The sequence below is a fragment of the Carassius auratus genome, chromosome 13, assembly GCF_003368295.1.
Source record: "Carassius auratus strain Wakin chromosome 13, ASM336829v1, whole genome shotgun sequence".
NCBI classification, from domain to species: Eukaryota; Metazoa; Chordata; class Actinopteri; order Cypriniformes; family Cyprinidae; genus Carassius; species Carassius auratus.
The window spans coordinates 15,407,233-15,427,883 of record NC_039255.1 but is presented as its reverse complement, the minus strand read 5'-3'; the positions used below and the strand labels follow the sequence as shown (position 1 = coordinate 15,427,883).

Sequence of the window (20,651 nt, the reverse complement as noted above, 5' to 3'; positions counted from 1 at the left end):
TCATTAGAAACCATGTGTTGTTAAGTCTTGTATGTCCTAACCGTAGTCTTCTTCCTTTCTGATAACTGTTCTAAATTTGATAGATTTTTGAATTCTGTAAAATTTTCTTCCTGTATTACCTAAAACACAGCTTTTCTGCCAGTTTATCAATGTTTTGTTTGTTATTAAAAATGTTCCTTCACCTTTTCCAAGTTGAATATCTATTTTGTCACTGTGATTTAGAGCTTTTTTGCTAATTTATCAGCTTCTTCATTACATACTATACCTATGTGTGCTGGCATCCAAAAAATGTAATATCTACTCGCAGTCTTTCCATATTTAACAACGCTGTATATATATTTCTATTAAAATGCCATCTCTGGTTGATTTACTAATAAAACTCTTCAATGCTGCTGCTGAGACTGAATAGAACCACTCTGTCAGGTTTGACATCCTCCACCCATTGTAAACCCAGATATATTCCAACTAATTCAGCTGTATATATAGTTACATTATAGGAAATTATTTTACTGTGTTGTATTTTGAACTCTGGAATAGCAATACCCACACCCACATGCTCAGTAATGGATCTTTAGAACCATCTGTATATATTTCTAAGTATCCATAATAGTTTTTGTTAATTAATTCTTGTACCATATAGAATATATTTTATATATTTTAATTTCCCTTCTTCAACCATTCTTTTTTCTTTTCAATTATCCCTATGTTAACCTTAGGTTCTGGGAATATCCATGGTGAAATTCTACATCCAAGGCACAAAGACATCACTTCCTTAAACCGTAGAGAGAAAGAGAGAGAGAGAGAGAGAGAGAGAGAGAGAGAGAGAGAGAAAGTACAGGTTTTTCTACACTGGTGGGGAATTAAACCTAAATAAACACACCAACTCATGGGGACTTAGTGGGGATAGTGGGGATATGGGAGGCCTATGGGAGGCTGTTTGAGACTAAGATATAGTGTTTCATATGTATGTGCAAGTGTTTCAATGTGTATCACTAGCTTTCAATGTGTATTGCAAGTGTTTCAAATGGGCTTCGTCTCAAACGGCCTCCCATATTATGGGGACCTAAATTGAGGTTCCCATGGGTACAGAAGCTTATAAATCATACAGAATTATATATATATATATATATATATATATATATATATATATATATATATATATATATATATATATATATATAATGTATATATTATATATATATATATGTGTATATAATGTATAGATTATGTATACTTATTTAATTAATTTATTTATTTTAGATTGTAAAAATGCAGAAAGTTTTCTGTGAGGGTTAAGTTTAGGTGAAGAGTTGGTGTAGGGCGATATAAAATACAGTTTACAGTATAAAAATTATGCCAATGAGGAGTCCCCACAAGGACAGTGAACCAGACTGTGTGTGTGTGTGTGTGTGTGTGTGTGGGAAGGGGAGGCGCTGGGACGCAATTGGTGATCCGCTCTTGGTGTCTGCTCAGGTGTGTGTGTGTCAGAGGAGCATTGCGGAGCTGCAGGCAGAGCAGAGGGGATACGGTCATGTCAGACAGCGTGAACTCACAGTCGCAGGACGGAGGATCCCACGGCGAGGACAGGACGAGCCGAGTGACAACCCCGCGTGTGGGCAACAGAGTGACCGTGGTGCTCGGAGCGCAGTGGGGCGATGAAGGCAAAGGAAAGGTGGTGGACCTGCTGGCCCAGGACGCTGACATGGTCTGCAGGTGTCAGGTTGGTTTATGAGGACTGTAGTCCTTGAATATGTGAATATATCTCCGGTGGGCTGTGTAGTTGTGACGCGCTGTGTAACGTAACGTTACATCACCCACAAGCTTGTTTGTAAGGAAATATTCATGGCTGATCAGAGAGTAGTGAATGCATGTTAAGTGCTGTGAATGCTTGTGAAGTTTGTGATTATAGGACTTGTTAGCAGGCCAGTTCTTGGTAAGCAGTTAGCTGCGTATTATTAAAGCGGAAACGGACGTTCCAGTGCGCATGTACGCGCTTCCATTATAATCAACTAACGTTACGCTATCTGCGCGCGAGCGATGTCGATTATAATGCAGCGTACTGGTTTAGCTTCGCTAGCAGTGTACAGTATAGCGTGTTTTCAAATGTCACCTTTACTGAATTGTGTCATATTAAAGCCAGTGTGATGTTTGACCGAAGGCCAGCCTTGAAATATTACCAGATGTACATCAGCTAATGTTGGAATATCCGGGATGTTTCGCAAAGGATGTAAACATTGGCGCAAGACTCCCGAAGGTGTTGTATTTATGAATATTACAGCAAAACCAGGTGTTGGAATTATTAATAATCAAAACAATAGAAGATAATAATATTACTGAACATTAACTTGCAGTTACTTAATTTTCCGCAGTTGTCTCATGTTATGAATGTACACAATCCTGTAACTTTTTTTAAAAGCAACATTTATACTTTCGACGGTTGCTAGAATATTTTTATAGATTGAACGCACACACACACACGTTTGTTTTTGTAAAAAGTGGGGACATCCCATAGGTTTTTATACTGTACAAACTGTATATTCTATGGCCCAACACCAAACCTACACCTAACCCTAACCCTCACAGGAAACTTTGTGCATTTTTACTTTCTCAAAAAAATTAATTCTGTATGGTTTATAAGCGTTTTGAAAAATGGGGACATGGGTTATGTCCTCATAAGTCACCCTCTCCTTGTAATACCTGTGTCATACCAATGTCATTATACAGAGTTGTGACCTGATATGTCACACACACACACACACACACACACACACACACACACACACACACACACACACACACACACACACAAACACACACACACACACATATATATATATATATATATATATATATATATATATATATATATATATATATATTGGCTAGGGAAATAGCTATTTATGAGTAATTGTAAAAAAGTATTTGCAAAGTAATTTCAAACACATGAATGTTATTGAAATGCACTGATTAAAGTTAAAAGGCAAATCTCTAAAGCAATGCTTTTTGTGTTTAATTATGTAAAATGCTCCAGGCAAATTATATATTTTTATAAAAATACACATATATTGTTAAGCAGTTGTTCAGAGTACTAAAGAATGGTTTACTTAGCATATGGCTCCATGTGTCAACATCTCATACAGCATGTCAGAAAGAAACAGGTGTCACTATTTCACCCTTGTGGCTTTCAGACACTGCTGTGCTCTCACTTAACATGGACTGTAAAACTGTTAGATATGATATGCATCATATCATATAACAAAAAGCATGACATACATACTATATATATATATATAATATATATATATATATATATATATATATATATATATATATACATATATATATATATATATATATATATATATATATATGTATGTATATATATATATATATATATATGTCATGTTTTTCTTGAAACTCCCTAATTGGCGTTAAATGATTCTATTCTATTCTATTAAGACCTGGTGATTTTTAAATGTTTGCACATGTAATTATACAACACAAAGTTAAGATTTATCAAGAGAGAACTTTTAAGGACAAATGGGGAAATGGCCCCCGTGGTTGTGTTAAGTGTTAGAGAGCAGTGATAGCAGGCTGTTTTACGCCCCTGTCACTATGCATGGTATTGATAACACATTGCAAGGATTCTCTTCTAAGAAGTTTGTATTCTGTCAAAATTGTGATTGCATTCAAATAAGACACTTGGTGCTGCTGCACTATGCAAAGGATGGGACAGAAAGCAGATAGTGTTAGCCTTTTTATAAAAACACTGCACTCAGCAGTCTGACTGGTTTTCCTTACAGGCAGATGGGATGGAAAAAAGACCATCATGTTGTTCCATGTCACACCAAGTTGATATGTCGGTCCAGAAACCAGAGGATCTAACACAATGCGTGACCTCTTTTTAAAATGCCCTTAACATTTTATTTGCAGACTTCTCATGTCAGACAATTTTGTGTGGTTAAATCTGTTTTATAGGTGAGACATTGGAAAAACAAATCAATTTGCTTCACATTTTTTTATTGTACGCATAATAATCATATACTTATTGTGGCTTGCTTATTGTTTATGGTTTTTCAAGTACGTGGGCTTAAATGTTTTAGGTTTGATATAATCACACTTTCATAAATCGTTCAGAGTAAAGCCTACAGATGACAACCAGGTGCTGTCGTCAGTCTTACCTGTTATACAGGAACCTACTGAGACCTTTGTGAGCTGTAACCGTCTAGTGGAGTGCATAAAGACATCCTTTAGTCAAGCTGTACTTTAGGTATTACATTTCTTTCTTGGCCTGCCACTGTAACATCAAGTCTGACAAGAATGAAAGGCCATCCTTTGCTCTTACAGATAAATTCTGTAATTGGATAGATTTGCTGTATTGACTTTGCAAATGACACAGTTTGCTTTAAATAATATATTATCTACTACTATATTATCTATTACTGCTTGTTTATCAGTGAGTCCAAGTATGTTGCTTGCTGATAATTGAGGTGCCATTTTAAACAGTGTTATTCAAGTCCCAAATGCTTTATTAGATAACAGGAAGTATTGTATAATTGCTTTTTTATCAGTTGATTTATGTTTTTTTTTCTCAGTATTATTTTGGTACACAAAGAAATTAATAGTAATTTTGACACGTTTCAAGACTGAAGTCATAGACAAGTATTGTATTTTTTATTACTACTCATTTTACCTCTGTGTCCCCCTTATATATTAAAGGAATTGGGGCTGACTGGGAACACTGCATTTTTACAAAGGCATTGGTGAATGAAAATGTAAGCTTTTTTTGCTGTATTGTCTGAGACACAAAGAAATAAAAAAAAAATAAGGCCTGTTTAGCCGCAGAAACAGAAAGGTCAGGCAGATTTAAAGCTTGAATTGCAATCGTGGAAATGTTTTTTGTCTAGTAATGCTCAGGTCTGAAACTGGTCTATTGGCTAGTTGATTTGCTTTGTGAGTGTAATTTCTAAAACCTCTAGAAAGTGGGAACCTAGTTTTATTTAGAATCTTTCTTTCATTATCCTAGAGAGGTTTGAGTGCCTTCTCTCCTTTCTTGTGAACGTGATAAATTCTTATAAATGCAAATAAAATAGTAAATACAAAAATTATTTTTCCCCCCTCATGCATACAGTCATGGCCATGACTATACTCTTGCTCTCATTACAAATGTGCACACACTTTTTATTCTGAAAAACCAACAAAAACCTAACCAGATAGAACATCACAACATTGTCTCACCACACAAAACAATATTTAATCAATCTGGTTCATCTAATGGGTCTGCTACTTTTTGAGCTACATTTTTAATGTTGTTGGACTGCTTTGTGTGTCGTTGTGGGTAATACAGTGCTAACTTTGCTAGTAATCCCTGTATTACTTCCTCAACCCCTTGTTCCTCTTCATACAGATGGTGGAGCAGATCACTCAGTCTAGCCACTTTTAGCATGCCAGGTTTAGAACACTGGACGCCATCCAACACGGCCTGAAACCCCAGAGACAGTCATGAGAGCAAACGTGACAAACATCATATGAAAGAAATGTTCCAGGCTATTGGCTTTTTCCGGTTTCTCTGATACAAACTAATGGTCTTTTCCCAAGAACCCACATCTTATTAAACTAAATGCAGTATCAGTTCAAATTAGCTTTAAAGTCAACATTAAATCTAAATTGCAGAGGAGGGGGTGCTCGCAGGACCAGTTTGAAAACCACTGCTTTATGTCATTTTACAGCTTAAAGCAATGACAAATAAAATGAAAATTTAACAAATGTAACTCGGTGGAAATGAAATGTATACATGCTGTTTAATGCATTTTAACATCTTATAGTCTATTCTGAAGGCCACAACAAATTGTCCCACAAAATGCATGCAGAAATTGTGAAAAAGGATTCCATCAGGATTCCTAATATAATTGAACAATAGAGCTGTTCTCACACCTAACAACCAAAATCAGTTGTTTTCATGCTTCAAAAAAATAAAAAAACTGCATGTCAAAGCATGTCTGTACCATAACATAGTAATGCTTAGGATAGTTCACCCAAAAATGTACTTTCTTCTGTGGAATGCAGAAGATGATATCCAAGGTTCAAACAACAATGGATTGTTGATTTCCATTTTATGGATGGACAAAAACACTGAGGCATTTCTCAAAATATATGTTACGTTCCACAGACGTAAGTCAATCATAATGTTTTGAAATGACATGGGTAAGTACTGTAAATAATGACAGAACTTCTGGTGTGAACCTTCCAAAATGTGTATGGTATCTTCTCGAAGATTGAAAAGTCTTTGTGTTTCTTCTCTCCTGTAGGGAGGCAACAATGCAGGACACACGGTCGTGGTTGATTCAGTGGAATATGACTTCCACCTTCTACCCAGTGGGATTATCAACCATAAGGTCACTGCCTTCATTGGTGAGTATGTCTAATTTCCTCTCTCCATTTGGATATATGAATTGCATATTCTCATGCATCCAGTGCAGTATCTTCTGGTAGTCCGTGCTTTGAAAACAACACCACAGCTTCTTGTTGGAGGGTTTGAATGTTGGCCAGCATATTCAAACTAATATAGCTGAGTGCAATCAATGCACTTTATTTGCAAAGGTCCAATTTTGCTAATGCCCATTAATGTGTTTTGGCCTTCTGATTCATATATCAGCACTGTAGATTAGTATGATGTATTGGAAATGCTTGATGTTCATAGTACATAAGAATGTACAGCTTTCAGAAATCGGTGTTGCAGGGTTTGAGTGTTGATTTGAGTGATTTTTAAGATTGCTTTTATGTATTACACCATTTCTATCGATTCCAACACCTAGAATGACACATTTGGGCTTTACAGACCTGAAATTGGAATACTTTTACCTCTTGCTCCATTTATTTCAAGATTTTACATTGTACATTTTATAAGCTTGGGTTAATGCTACTTTTGCATATTTATGAAGCACACAACTTGCTTGTCCATCTGTGGTATTGTCACAACTGAAACTGATCACAGCATGACTCAAGAAACAAGTTTCTGTGACTGCACAAAGTGTATGAATATTAATGAGTTTGTGATCGGTTTATTGTAGGCATAATAATCATATACTTGTGGCTTGCTTATTGTTTATGGTTTTTCGGGTGTGTGGACTTAAATGTTTTAGGTTTGGTATAGTCACACTTTTATAACTAGTTCAGAGTAATGCCTACAGATTTTTTATGACAACCAGAATAGGGCTGGGATAAACGATTATTTTTTAAACGATTAATCTAGCGATTATTTTTTCGATGCATCGATTAATCTAACGATTAATTTTTTTCTGACCGTTTCGATTTCGATTATTTCCCCATTAATTGACTACTAACAATTTATACATGTTGATTTACATATCTGAATGAAAAAAACATTGCAATATGTTTATTGCTCTTAAAATTACAAAATAAAAGACTGACTAAGAATGCATTACTTTGCACTTGTATAGAGATAGCATTCAATAAAACCTTGAAGCCTTGAAAACACAAAGCTTACTGAAAAAAAGTTCTTTCAGATGAAAATAACAACAACTTTATGTCTAGCATTCAATAAAAAAGGTCACCCAAAATACTTGTTTAGTGCAATTGAAAGAATACAGTAACCAAACTTGAGGGCTTTAAGCTAATACAGAGAGTGCTTTTACAAAAAAAAATGCTCCATGTGAAACTTTGGCGTTCCGCCCTTTTTCTATCGTGTTTAATGATTTTGATTAATATGCACAAGGGAGAGAGAGAGCAAGAAGCGCTCGTGTTGTTTGAAGACTGTTAGTGCGCACGCACAGCCGGGGCTCTTTCTCGTACGCGCCCTGTCATTCTACATCACTCACCGATCAAATAAGGCTTTGACAGCCGCCAAAAAAAAAAAAAAAAGATCAATGCAGAAAAACCCCTGGATTGGTTATATAACGTTGGACAGAATGTTGATCCGGCCATCGCGTATATTCAGCGCACATAAGGTAAACGTTTTGCAAACGTTTTTTAGAGAAATAAAAACAGGTCGACGAATCGACGCGCATATTTTGCGGCGACGTATTTTTTGCGTCTACGTCATCGATGACCTCGACGCGTTGTCCCAGCCCTAAACCAGAACCAGGTGCTGTCGTCAGTCTTACCTGTTATACAGGAACAGTGTTGCTACAACTCACTCACTGTAACATTCTAACATCACATTATTTAAGACTTCAGGGTAAAACTGGCCTTTAAAGGTTGTAAAGATGCACTTATCTCAGGGTTAAAGCCCTGAATTGGACAGTGATGACTGACAGCTCCTCATTTGATTGCAGGTAATGGTGTAGTCATTCACCTGCCGGGTCTCTTTGAGGAGGCTGAGAAGAATATGCTGAAAGGAAAAGGTTTGTTTAACTGTTTGTGTCCTTGGGCTGTATGATTGAGTTTCAGTGAGCATTGGTAGTGGTCTAACAGCGAGTTTGCTTGCAGGTCTGGAAGGCTGGGAGAACAGGCTCATCATCTCTGATCGGGCACACATTGGTAGGCTGATGCCTCTCATGGCATAAAATTACATTCACTTCTTTACTAAATTATTATTTTGGAGTTATGGTTATTTTTTAAACCTATGCTGAACAATACGCTTACAATTTTTTTCACTTATTTTATTTAAACAAAAACACAGTAAAAACAGTACATTGTGAAAAATTATTACAATTTAAAATCACAGTTTTTTATTTTATTAGGAAAAATATAATTGATTCCTTTGATGACAAAGCTGAAGTTTCAGCAGTCATTTCTCCAGTTTTCAGTGTCACATGATCCTTCAGAAATCACTCTTATATTCTGATTAGCTTTTTATTGAATCATATTTTAAAAATGGTGGTGCTTCTTAATATTTTTGTGGAAAGTGTGATTTTTTTTGTGTATACTTTGATGAATTGAATAATCAAAAGGACAGAATTTATTTGGAATATAAATTTTAACGTTAGAAAAAGTAGAAATAGGAACATTATAAATGTCTTTACTGTCAGTTTTGATCAATTGAATGCATTCTTGTGGAATAAAATTATTCATTTAAATAAGGAAAACTTGTAACTTGAGCCAAATGAATGTATTGATGTTCATTGGGTGTTTGGATTTGGAGAATTATTTACATCAAAATAGAATTATCATTTGTTTAAGAAATAAACACATAATACAGTAGGTATTATAACAGTGCTTGCAAAGCACTTTGTTGATGCCCCTCTGACAATCTGGTAAGGTTATTATTAAGCCTAAACCTAAATCACTGAAAAAATCCTAAAGCACTGCTATATCCTTCAGGAACTGCAAATCGAGCTGTAAATAATAGCTCAATATCAATAAGAATAATATTATCAAATTAATGTGTTTAAATGTTCATTTATACATCAATGCATTTTTGTTTACTTTATGTTTTGCTTTTTGGATTTGTAGTAGGCAGATACTGCTCTCAAATGCCATATAATCAAAGAGTCCTTTAAAATTAATAATGGTATGTGTTTGAATGATTTTGCCTTTAGTCGTTGTAATCGTAGATTCTCAGCAGGAGCCGTTATAATGAAAGGACACAGGATCAACCCAAGTCTTGTTATGGTGACCTGCTTTGGCATGTTGGGTTCAGAGCTCAGAGAGATGAGTTGTCTCACTGTAATGTATACACTCTCCTGCCTCTAGTGTTTGATTTCCATCAAGCTGTGGATGGAGTCCAGGAACAGGAGAGGCAACAGCAAGCTGGCAAAAAGTAAAACCCTGCTTTATGCACACGCATACAACACGCTAGCAACATGTTATGACACGAGTTCATAACAAAAGGAAAAAAATGCTTTGAATGATGAACTTTAGTCATGTGTAATGGCAGCTTTTCTGACCACTCTGGTTGATCTTAGTAATTGTCTTTTTATTGTGCATTTTGTGATTTGTTTTATAACTGACAGATGCAATGTACTGGATTTGGAGAGTAGACACAGTCTTTTTGTCCTTGAAATGTGAAATAATATATATATAAATAATTATGCAATCTGATTTTTTTTATTTTTATAATCGTAATAGCATTCGATATTAAATATAAAAAAGTATTACATTTAATATTGGCTAAGTCTGGCATAGTCCATGTCACATTAAAAAGGTTAAATTAAAATGTACAGTACGAGTAGATGGCTTTAAGTTGTATAAATGTTTGTGGTCTGTCAGAATTTTATTTTTTGTAATAAATAAAAAAAAGGTTTTTGAAAATATACTATTTTCACCAAGACAGCATTTATTTTATTATAAATAAAGTGAAAACAGTAATATTTTGATTTTTTTTTTTTGCAGTTTTAAATAAGTGTGTTCTGTTTAAATGTATTATAAATGTAATTTATTCCTGTGGTGCAAAGCTGAATTTTCATCATTAGTCCAGTCTTCAGTGTCACAAGTGGAAACCATTTTAATATGCTGATTTGCTGTAGAAACATTTATTATTATCAGTGAAGAACATTTTCTTATCAGTATTAAAGGATTAGTTCGCCCAATTTGCAAAATTATGTCATTAATAACTTACACTCATCATGTTCCAAACCCGTAAGACCTCCTTTTATTTTTGGAACACAGTTTAAGATATTTTAGATTTAGTCAGAGTTGTGCTCTTTAATATAAATGTTTCAGGATTCTTTAATGAATAAAAAACATTTTTAAGTAGAAATCTTTTGTAACATTATAAATGTCTTTACTGTCACTTTTTACCAGTTTAAAGCATCCTTGTTGAATAAAAAATGTGTATGTAAACTAAATTACACTTAATTTTATACAATATTGTATGTAACAAAGTATCACTTCTCTGTCTTTATGCACCTAGGGGTCCCTGAAAAAGGTTGCAGACCCCTGTTTTAAAGCATACCCATTAATTCACCATGGAAAAAAGTAATGCATGTGAATATCACTTATGAGTCTCACCTTCTTTCTGTTTCACCACCTAGTTTAGGAACAACTAAAAAAGGAATCGGCCCAGTGTACTCAGCCAAAGCAGCTCGCAGTGGCCTGAGGATATGTGACCTTCTGGCTGACTTTCAGGAGTTCTCAGAGAGGTCAGGGTCAAATGAGCTTGACAACTCAACTATTCGACCCATTCATGTCACATTCAATACAGTCTTAAACTTCACCATCTGTAAAAGCACTTGATCCAGTTCTTAATCCAACAGAAACAATGGAAGAGCACCTGATCACACTACTCGTCTATCACAGTGTCACCTGAGCAGTCTCATGTATCTTTTCACAGATTTAAACATTTGGCCTCGCAGTATAAGTCTATGTACCCTTCACTGGAGATTGATGTGGATGGAGAACTTGAGAAACTCAAGGTGAGAAGCTTAGATGTCACACCAGTTAATACCATAGATTAGGTTTACTAGATTTGATAAGACTCGGAAAAGAGTAAGATTTATAGTAAAGGAGGTAGAGATGCACAACATATCTGTGTATTTAAAAAAAAAAAATTGCATTTAATTACTGTATTCATAAAAACAATAATATCTAATGTGAAACAAAAACAACAAATGTTACCACACTTTCTGACATTGATTGTTTTTTCAGACGTATGTAGACAGGATAAAGCCCATGGTGAGAGATGGAGTCTTCTACATGTATGAGGCTCTACACGGGCCTCCAAAAAAGATTCTAGTGGAAGGTGCCAATGCTGCCTTGCTGGACATTGACTTTGGTGTGTAATGGATACACTGAAACACATAGTACATACCATTCCCTGACCACGTGTAACATAAGATTATGCAATGTGCTAACCAGCTGATTCCCAATTGTGAGCTTCTGGAAAAGTCCTCCCATGTAGTTAAATCCTGTGTAGTATCAACAACAATAAGTCAATAATACAGTTTCACACATTCTACATTCTCTATTATTAGGGACCAAACACTGAAGGTGCGTAGGCACTTATTGTATCCATTGGCGTACTTCTTCTTCTTCTTCTTCTTCTTCTTCCTCTTCCTCTTCCTCCGTTCTTGAGTCTATGTCAGCCCATAGAACCACTTGGGGAAAGCTGGCACACTGATAGAGGACAATCTCCACATTAACCACAGCAAATATGGTTAACTCAAACTCTCAAGCGCCACACCTTGTCCAAAGTTACACTCATGTTTATGCTAAAATGCTATATTTTATGAACGCATTGACATATCTTTACGAAACCTGGTATGCTTCTTCGGCACCATGGCCTGATGGTACTCAGTTATAATTACATTTTAAAAAAATGCTAATGACTTTTGTTTACTTTAGCCTATTGTAATGACACCGATCTTGATTTATTCCTTGGATCATGCTGAGAACAGCTTTACCAATTATGCCATAATTGCATAAACTTCCTGTCCGCCATTTTGATTAATGTTGAAAACCTACTTTTTCTAAACCCTACAAACGATTTTCATCAAGTTTGACTTGGATCATCTTCAGACCAAGCTGGCCAAAATGTATGGATTTCGTGTCGATATAGGAAACGGGTTTTCGTTTAGCGCATCAACGAATCTGCTGAGGCTGTATCTCTGCAAAGCTTTGACATATTTACACCAAATTTTGTATGTGCCATTGTCACCTCACACTGATTGTCCCTCATCAATTTGGTAACAGTGCAACCTATTTGTCAAGAGTAATAAACTAATCTTTAACCGTTAATTTAGAAATTTACAAAAATGCTAATAACTTTTGATTGCACGAGCCTATATAATAAAACTGTCCTCAAAATATTTATTGTGTCATGCTGACAACATAGATACCAATTATGACATAACTGGATAGACTTCCTGTACATTTTCGAACCATTGGTCCATTTTTCACAAAATTTGACTCTGATCATCTTCAGATCATGCTAGCAAAAGTTATGTATTTCATGTCGATAGACAAAACCGTTTTTGTATAGTGCTACTACATATTTGAGGCATTGCCAAAATGAATCTGAGGCTGTATTTCTGCAAATCTTTGACATATTGACACCAAACTTTGTGTGTGGCTTTGTCGCCTATCAAAGAACACACCACATATATTTGATAACAGTGCCACCTATTGGTCAAAAGTGATAAGCCAGTAAATCGTATCACTAGTGGTTGCATTTATGTTTTTCCAGCCATTTTGACTAAAATCATCTTGAAATTGTTTTAATTACTCATTGCTAGAGTGGGCTGATGCTCCATGCCATGCTTAGCTCCTCATTTTTACCCCTTAATTGCTGCCTGCACATGCACATTTTTTATATTTATATTTATTTTTATATGATTTATGAATTGTAAGAAGTGTGTTTATTTAGACATTGATAGATGTATATGCTTATTACTCTACATAATAATAATAACATTGTCATAACATTCTCTACAGCTTTACTAAAAAAAATTTCATTTCATTTGTTCAATTAATTGTATTTATTACAATTTTCTTAATATATGTCATCATTAGATTCTTTACATTTGGATTTAGTTCATTATAATAAATACATACATAAGTAAAAAATAGAAATAATACTGATATTGACTAAGGCTTCGATAACACTTCACTAGCATGCAGCGCTGATGTGATGCTTTTGTTTAGGAACATATCCGTTTGTGACCTCCTCAAACTGCACTGTGGGAGGGGTATGTACGGGACTGGGCATGCCGCCGCAGAACGTGGGTGAAGTCTATGGAGTTGTCAAAGCCTACACTACGAGGGTTGGGATTGGAGCTTTCCCTGCAGAACAGAACAATGTAAGCAGATGCTTAACTTCCTCTTTTGTTTCTGCATTGTTTGGATGAGCTCTCACTACTGTTCATATTCTGGTGCGTTCAGTGTTATGAGTGTTTTCTCAGTAATGACCCTGACTTTAGTCGAGCATGATTATTGTTATGGAAAGATTTGAACAGGAAAAATGAGGCTGGAGAAACAGAGTCCGTAATCTGTCACACTACTTGACAATGAATATATTATGTATAAGACATTTATGATTTCGTACAGTATTCATAATGTGCTTTTCAGTGACTAAATAATAGTATGGTTCCCACAGTTAAGGAAATCCCGGAAATATTAGGATTCTACAATGGGATTTAATACATTTGTGGGATAAACACGAAGAAGTCTAAATGTTTTTTTTTTTTTTCTTCTAATTAAATTGTATGGTCACGCTTGTACATAGCAGGACATTTTAATCAAATGACTTTAATAAAAAAAGAAAGTTAGGTACAGTGTTCTTATTGTTTCCATCATGCATTGAAAAACGCTTGCAGTTATTGAGGTGGGATTAGGTTAAGGTTAGGGAGAGGCTTTATGGTATAATTTGGTTTAAGGGTAGGTTAAGGGTTCAACTGTGTTATTATAGATAGAAATTGTATAGAATTGTTGTAATATGAATTAAATATTGCAGAAATTAATTTTAGTATAGTATTTAGTATAGTATTTTAAATGTAAATACAATATAAAAACATGTATTTAGACAATAAGTGCATTGTATAATATAATTATTTTAAATGTCAGTACATAGTATTTTTTAAAAAGTGGGTCCAAATATATTTATTCAACTAGAAATTGCTCTTACACTTCAAACACTTTGAGTACAGTTTTAAAATGGCTCCATCTAGTGGGAACAAGTAATTTCTTTTTTTAACTGTCAAATAATTCTGCAAAAATAGTAGATCATATAGCTCATATCATATAGATATATGTTTTTGGCTTATTAAATAGTACACATTAACAAACTTTACTGTCAATTGCTGTTTATCTATTTTTATAAGTTTTCTATATATTTGTCCCCGGACAGAATGTTACACATTCATCCCTAAAATTATTACAATTATAAAAAAGCTTGAGTGTTTATCTTATTTAATGTAAAAATTCAGATACCTGTACACATAAATACACAAAGTCATTAAATGTTGCGCTTTATATATTCTGTACTAATGCACAGGAAATTGGAGAGCTCTTGCAGTCGAGAGGCAAGGAGGTGGGCGTGACCACAGGGCGCAAAAGGAGATGTGGTTGGCTGGATCTGATGCTTATCAAATACGCCCACATGATTAATGGCTTCACAGCGTGAGTGTTCAAATAAGTCTTAGTTTTCTGTATCTGTGTTCTGTAAAGTACTGTTTCTTATATGCGTCCCTCTATATGTCTGTTTAGCATAGCTCTCACCAAACTTGACATCTTGGATGTGCTTCCTGAGATCAAAGTTGGTGTTGCATACAAAGTAGATGGTGAAATCATCCCACATTTTCCAGGTAAGCATCACATTTCCTATATCACATGTAATAAAAGCCAGTGGAGTTAAATCTCATACATGTTTCCCAGCGAACCAAGAGGTGCTGCAGAAGGTTGAAGTGCAGTACGAGACTCTGCCGGGCTGGAAAACAGACACATCTGCTGCCAGGACCTTTGATGAGCTCCCAGAAAATGCACAGAAATATGTCTACTACATCGAAGATCACTTGGGCGTGCCTGGTAAGACTTTAAAGGGATAGCTCTTACAATAATCACAGTTCTGTCATTTACTCACCTTGTATGGCTTTCTTTCTGCTGTGGAATGTAAAAGAAGATATATTAAAGAATGTGGGCAACCACGAAGATTTGGTTAGCATTGACATCCAAATGAACAAGAAATAATATGGGAAGTTAAAAGTTTGTTTAATTCCAGTATTCTTCAAAATATCTTCCTATGTGTTTAGCAGGTGATGCATGTTTTGAATGAGAGTTAAGTGAGAGTAGACCGTCACTTTAACATGCAAGTCGAATTGTTTAAAAAGCAGTGGAGCTGTTTTACTACAGTGATCCTAATGACTTCTTCCATCTTTGCTTCAGTGAAGTGGATAGGTGTTGGGAAGTCACGGGAATCAATGATCCAGCTCTTTTAAGAGGCTTCTTGGCCTGCATGTAGCACTGGCTGGATTACGCTCTGGACTCGGGGACGGATAGTTGTCTCATATGATTCCTCTCCCATCTCACTTCAGTTTCTCAATGGCAAGAACATCATTTTGTGTCACTCAGCTCAGCGTACAGCCCTTTGAAATTGAGTATTTGTCATAAATAACAGCATTCCTGTGGTAAATCAAAAGGGCTTTTCAACTAGTTACTTTTTGGAATCATTTAACAGTTCCTCATCTGCTTTCCATTATTCTCCTCTGGTATTTTGAGCTCTCATAAGCTCAGTATCTCCAGCTCGAGTCCATATGCTGTACATGTGCTACTACTTCAAACAGTCAGGCATCAGTAGAGATGTATATTATTGTTAGATGTTAATATTTCACACAGATTTGGTAGAACGATTACTTATAAATGTTATGTTAAATGTTCTTTGTTTCTTTTATCATACTAGAATCAACGGTTATGCAGTGTGTACTACCACACTTCGTCCTTGTTTTAAGTGGACTTACTCAAGTCAACTTCATTTAAACGTACAGTTTTTAAAAGAAAATGTTTATTTGACAGGTGCATAAACGTGAATCACTCGACTCATTCGATTCAAGATTCAGTGATTCTGAATAAGAATCATGTACAATACACCCTGAAAATGTAAAACGATTGCAGTGGGTGTTTTCTGCTTCTCCAAAAATAGGAGTCAAATATTGTGTTAAAGCATCTTTGAATAGAAATTTAATTCGCTCCGAAAAATAGTATATAATAAACATAAGTATAATGTGCCTCAAGAAGCATGTACTATTATACAGGCGGGGGTTTTGATTCCATTGAATGTATGTAAATGTTTGCACAGTCCTCAGATGTTAATTATTCAATTGTACAACTTTATGCCACAAGCATATTAAAGCCACAGTAATGAGATATCAGTAAACTTGCCTTTCAATATAGATGGTCAAAATATAGATACTTAAGATGGTTATGTGAATTCAGACGCCACCTCTGTAAAACTCACTGCTGTATGAACTACTTCTGCAGTTGTCAGCGTCTGCTTTTCTGACCTCCAGTACTACATTTACAACCTTTCAATGTTAAGAGATGATCTAAACAGCTGGGTTGTTTCAGAAACCCAGATTTGCTTCTGTTTTGTCGCACCCTCTTTACTGCACCTTCCGATAAGTAATACAGGATAACGTGTGCCTTGTTAATACAGATGAACAGTGAAACTTGAAAACGAATTCTTCATTTGATTGCGCTTTTATGGATTTTAACTGATAAACCTCCTTTAGTTTCCGAGGGCATTATTGTCATTATTGCCAAAAGTGCACATGCATCCAAAGAAGTATCTTAATGGATAAGTGAATGCTGTGATATAAAGAGCCTTTGTAAATGACCCAGAATGATAACACATTGTTTCTCACATTGATGACGGTGTGATGCACTGCATTTTCTTTTGCTCACAGCGGCTGAATAAATGATGTAACCTGTGTGTTTGCTTAGTAGCATCTATTACACATCAGTTATCTTGTATTAACATATTTCCTCTGCACAACAACATTTCCTCTTTGCACAAACATAACCTTTTCTGTTTAAGAAATCTTTTACTGTTTCTGTGTTGTATTACTGATTATTGGGTTTTCATGTATACAGAACACAAAGCCATATTATCTTGAATTCACACTTACTGTACACTTTGCTGGTGATGGATACTGACGGGTGTGCATGGTCATCAAGTGGAATTTGCACCTAAACTCACTCCGGTTAATAAAGTGATATAATGAGAAACTTTCAATTTTGTGTCTTTTCATTTTTAGCAGTATTTTGTGGCGTTGGTTCAACAACACGCCACAAGGGGGAGACATTTACTTTGAAATAGACGTTGAACGGCGACTTCTCTGTGATTACGTTTGACTAAACTTCAGATAGTACACAACTACTCTCGGATGATAATAACATTCTGCTTCTTGTTTGGCTGGTGAAGGTGCCTGGATATAAATGTACACATATGTGCGATGTAGGAGGAGGTGATGACTGTGGTGAGAAAGAAAGATGAGCTCTCTCATACTGTACACATACTGAAGCAGTCTGCCTGCTCTCATTACACATTCACTGCTCTCCTTTCTATAAACCTTAACCTCATTATCATTTAGATCTTACTATTGATGCTGACAGTACCATTGGTGTTAAGTTTTGATATAATAATTTACATGATTTAGATTATCTTTTGATTTTATGACTTTTTATTGTTGTTCATATTTTGTCGAAAACCTATTGCAAATACAGTACAACAGCCTAAACTATTAAATTAATATGTGCATTGTAATGTCAAAATAATTGATACTTTTTGTTAAAGTTTCTTGTAGAAAGCACTCCAATGATAAGCCTTGGATTTCAAAAAGAAGGAAAGATCTGCATAAAAAGAAAACAGCTTTTCAGATGGGAGAATCACAAACAGTTAGAGAGTGTAATAAGATGGCGAGAGCTGAAACACGAAAGGATAGGTTAAAATGTAAAGATAAGGAATAAAAAAAAAGATGTAGATATAAATTTTACTGATAAATAAATATTATTAAGGTTTGATAACCATGATTTATTGCAGGAATCAATTATATAAAACAGAGAACACTATCTAGTATTTTATATATATATATATATATATATAATTTATATAAATTTAAGAATATATATATGTCAAGAAATTCCAACGCCTGATAACACGGGAGACAATGTGTACAAAAATATGGAAGAATTCATAAAGACATTAAGCCACATTTGTTAACAGAGAAATTAACATCTCAATTTAATATTGATTTAAATGTTGCAGAATGGCTACAGAAAGGTCACAGTGTGTTAAAAATATTCTGAACAGTTATTTCATTCCACAGTTCACCTCAAAGTGTGTGTGTGTGTGTGTGTGTGTGTGTGTGTGTGTGTGTGATTCATTAATTTAAATGTCTTTGCAGTTCTTCCTCTTGTCACAGCTGACTCATTACACAACTGAGCTCTGAACCTTTCACGAAACACCGCACACAAACACACTGCCACACAAAGGGCTCCATTCTGGCCTGATGGTGTGCTGAGTGTGTGAAGAGAAGGTCAGGGGAGGGCCAGATCAGTGTGTGTGTGTGTGTGTGTGCATTAGAGGCTTTGACACACTCATTAGAGCAGATGTGCTGCTGCTGCAGTGGCGGCTGCCACTTCCTCCTCCTGGCTTGTGAACACGGGCAGCTGTTGAGCAAAGGGCCAACGTCTGCCTGATCCCTGACCTCAGCTCCACCGCAGCCCCCAGCTCCAACGGGGGCGGGGCCAGGGACTGCCAGAAGGGGGCTGGCTCTGTGTGCAGGGGGTGTTTGTGAGTGTAGAGTACTGGCTGATGCTTTTTGGGGGAAAACTTGTGGAGCTTGTGTTTGTATGTGGAGCATAAGGACTGGGGGTTGGGTTTTGGAGGGAGGTTATAGACGCAACACATGGCTCAGAAAAAACATTAGCCGAGAGGGGTGTCCGAACTGTTGGTAGACATCGTTTTAGCCGGGAAGTACATTTTCTATTAGAACTATGAGTGCAGTGCAATTCAGTTCAAGTGAAGTTTAATTGACAGCACTTGTGGCGTAATGGTTCCTCCTCTTCTTAAAAAAAAAAATAAGCTAAAATTTGGGGTAGGATTAGAAGTGAATTCATAAAAGATTTTAAATGACTGCAGTTTTAAGTTCAACCACATGATGTAAAAACCTTATATGAGTTATAGTTATCTGTCTATACACATTTCATATCTCATATCATTTTCTTGACAATGTACTGCATAAAACCCTAAAACAAGTTTTAATAGAAGAATAAATATAAGTGCTTTTATAAAATTATAACCTTCACATTTTTCACTTTTAAATGCTCCAAAAAATGGCCCTATTTACTTCCATTCTTAGTGACTCATTGTAGACAGATGATAGATAGACAGATGATAGATAGATAGATAGATAGATAGATGGTCAAAATGAGTGTAACTCAATATTTGATCGCTGAGGGACAAGGCAGCACTTTGAAGCGTGGCCCTCTTTAAGTTCATCAGTGGGAGTCTGTGGCCAGCTCTGCCTGGACATTTGCTTCCACATGTCTCCAGAGCGGACAGGTGTTGGCGTCAGCAGCGTCCAGACTCGTTTCAGCAGCTGCTGCACTCGTCCGCACACACGCACGCACTTTCGTACACACCTCCCCAACTGACAGATGTAGCCACACCACCCAACTAGCTTTATGGACCCAGAGCTGTTTTGACTTTAAATATTTGCCCAGAAGGGATTGCCCTGTTTGGGCAAGGCTTGTAGTGCTGCACGGCTGGGTGCAATAGGACGAGAACAACACGGACTGGCCGACAAAGAGGCACGGCCTGTCCAAACATATGAACCTGCCAGCAGAAGTCTTTAAAATACATTCAGATGTTCGGCAGTTGTTAAACAGTAGCTCCAAAATGTGTCTAGACACTTCTTGATACATAAGTGACACTTAACAATGTCTGATGAATATTATTACATTTTAAACAAAATTTTACACCAGGTGGCATCTGAAAACAAATGTTTCACTTCATTTTTTGAGACATTTTGTAATTTGGTAAAATCTGGAGTCATGGTGATTTTAGTGGTTGTATAAAATGAGTTCACACAGGTGTCCTGACAGAGTAGGTGTAGATCATCACAGTAACTATGAACATGTCCCACTGACAACCACAAAGTCCAAAAATATCCATTTATCAATGTCCTAATATTTTTTATCTTCACATTGCACTCATCTATTGATTTATTACTAAATGTATAGACCTATACTACAATTAT

General features: G+C 35.8%; 1 protein-coding gene across 2 annotated transcripts; it reads left to right on the top strand.

The window, feature by feature from the left end:
* The first annotated feature begins 1,406 nt into the window (after window positions 1–1,406).
* LOC113112808 (adenylosuccinate synthetase isozyme 2-like) lies at window positions 1,407–17,623 on the top strand. 2 transcript variants are annotated; one of them, XM_026278680.1, is made up of 13 exons: window positions 1,407–1,720; window positions 6,309–6,411; window positions 8,295–8,363; window positions 8,449–8,499; window positions 9,655–9,721; window positions 10,935–11,042; window positions 11,234–11,315; window positions 11,548–11,674; window positions 13,543–13,697; window positions 14,891–15,015; window positions 15,103–15,200; window positions 15,271–15,420; window positions 15,778–17,623. In XM_026278680.1, exons 1-13 carry the CDS (start codon window positions 1,532–1,534, stop codon window positions 15,828–15,830), a joined length of 1,377 nt encoding a protein of 458 aa, XP_026134465.1. In that variant the 5' UTR covers window positions 1,407–1,531; the 3' UTR covers window positions 15,831–17,623. The 2 variants fall into 2 exon arrangements, with proteins under 2 accessions (XP_026134465.1, XP_026134466.1); XM_026278681.1 differs by lacking the exon at window positions 1,407–1,720 and adding an exon at window positions 1,788–2,254.
* Window positions 17,624–20,651: the final 3,028 nt, after the last annotated feature.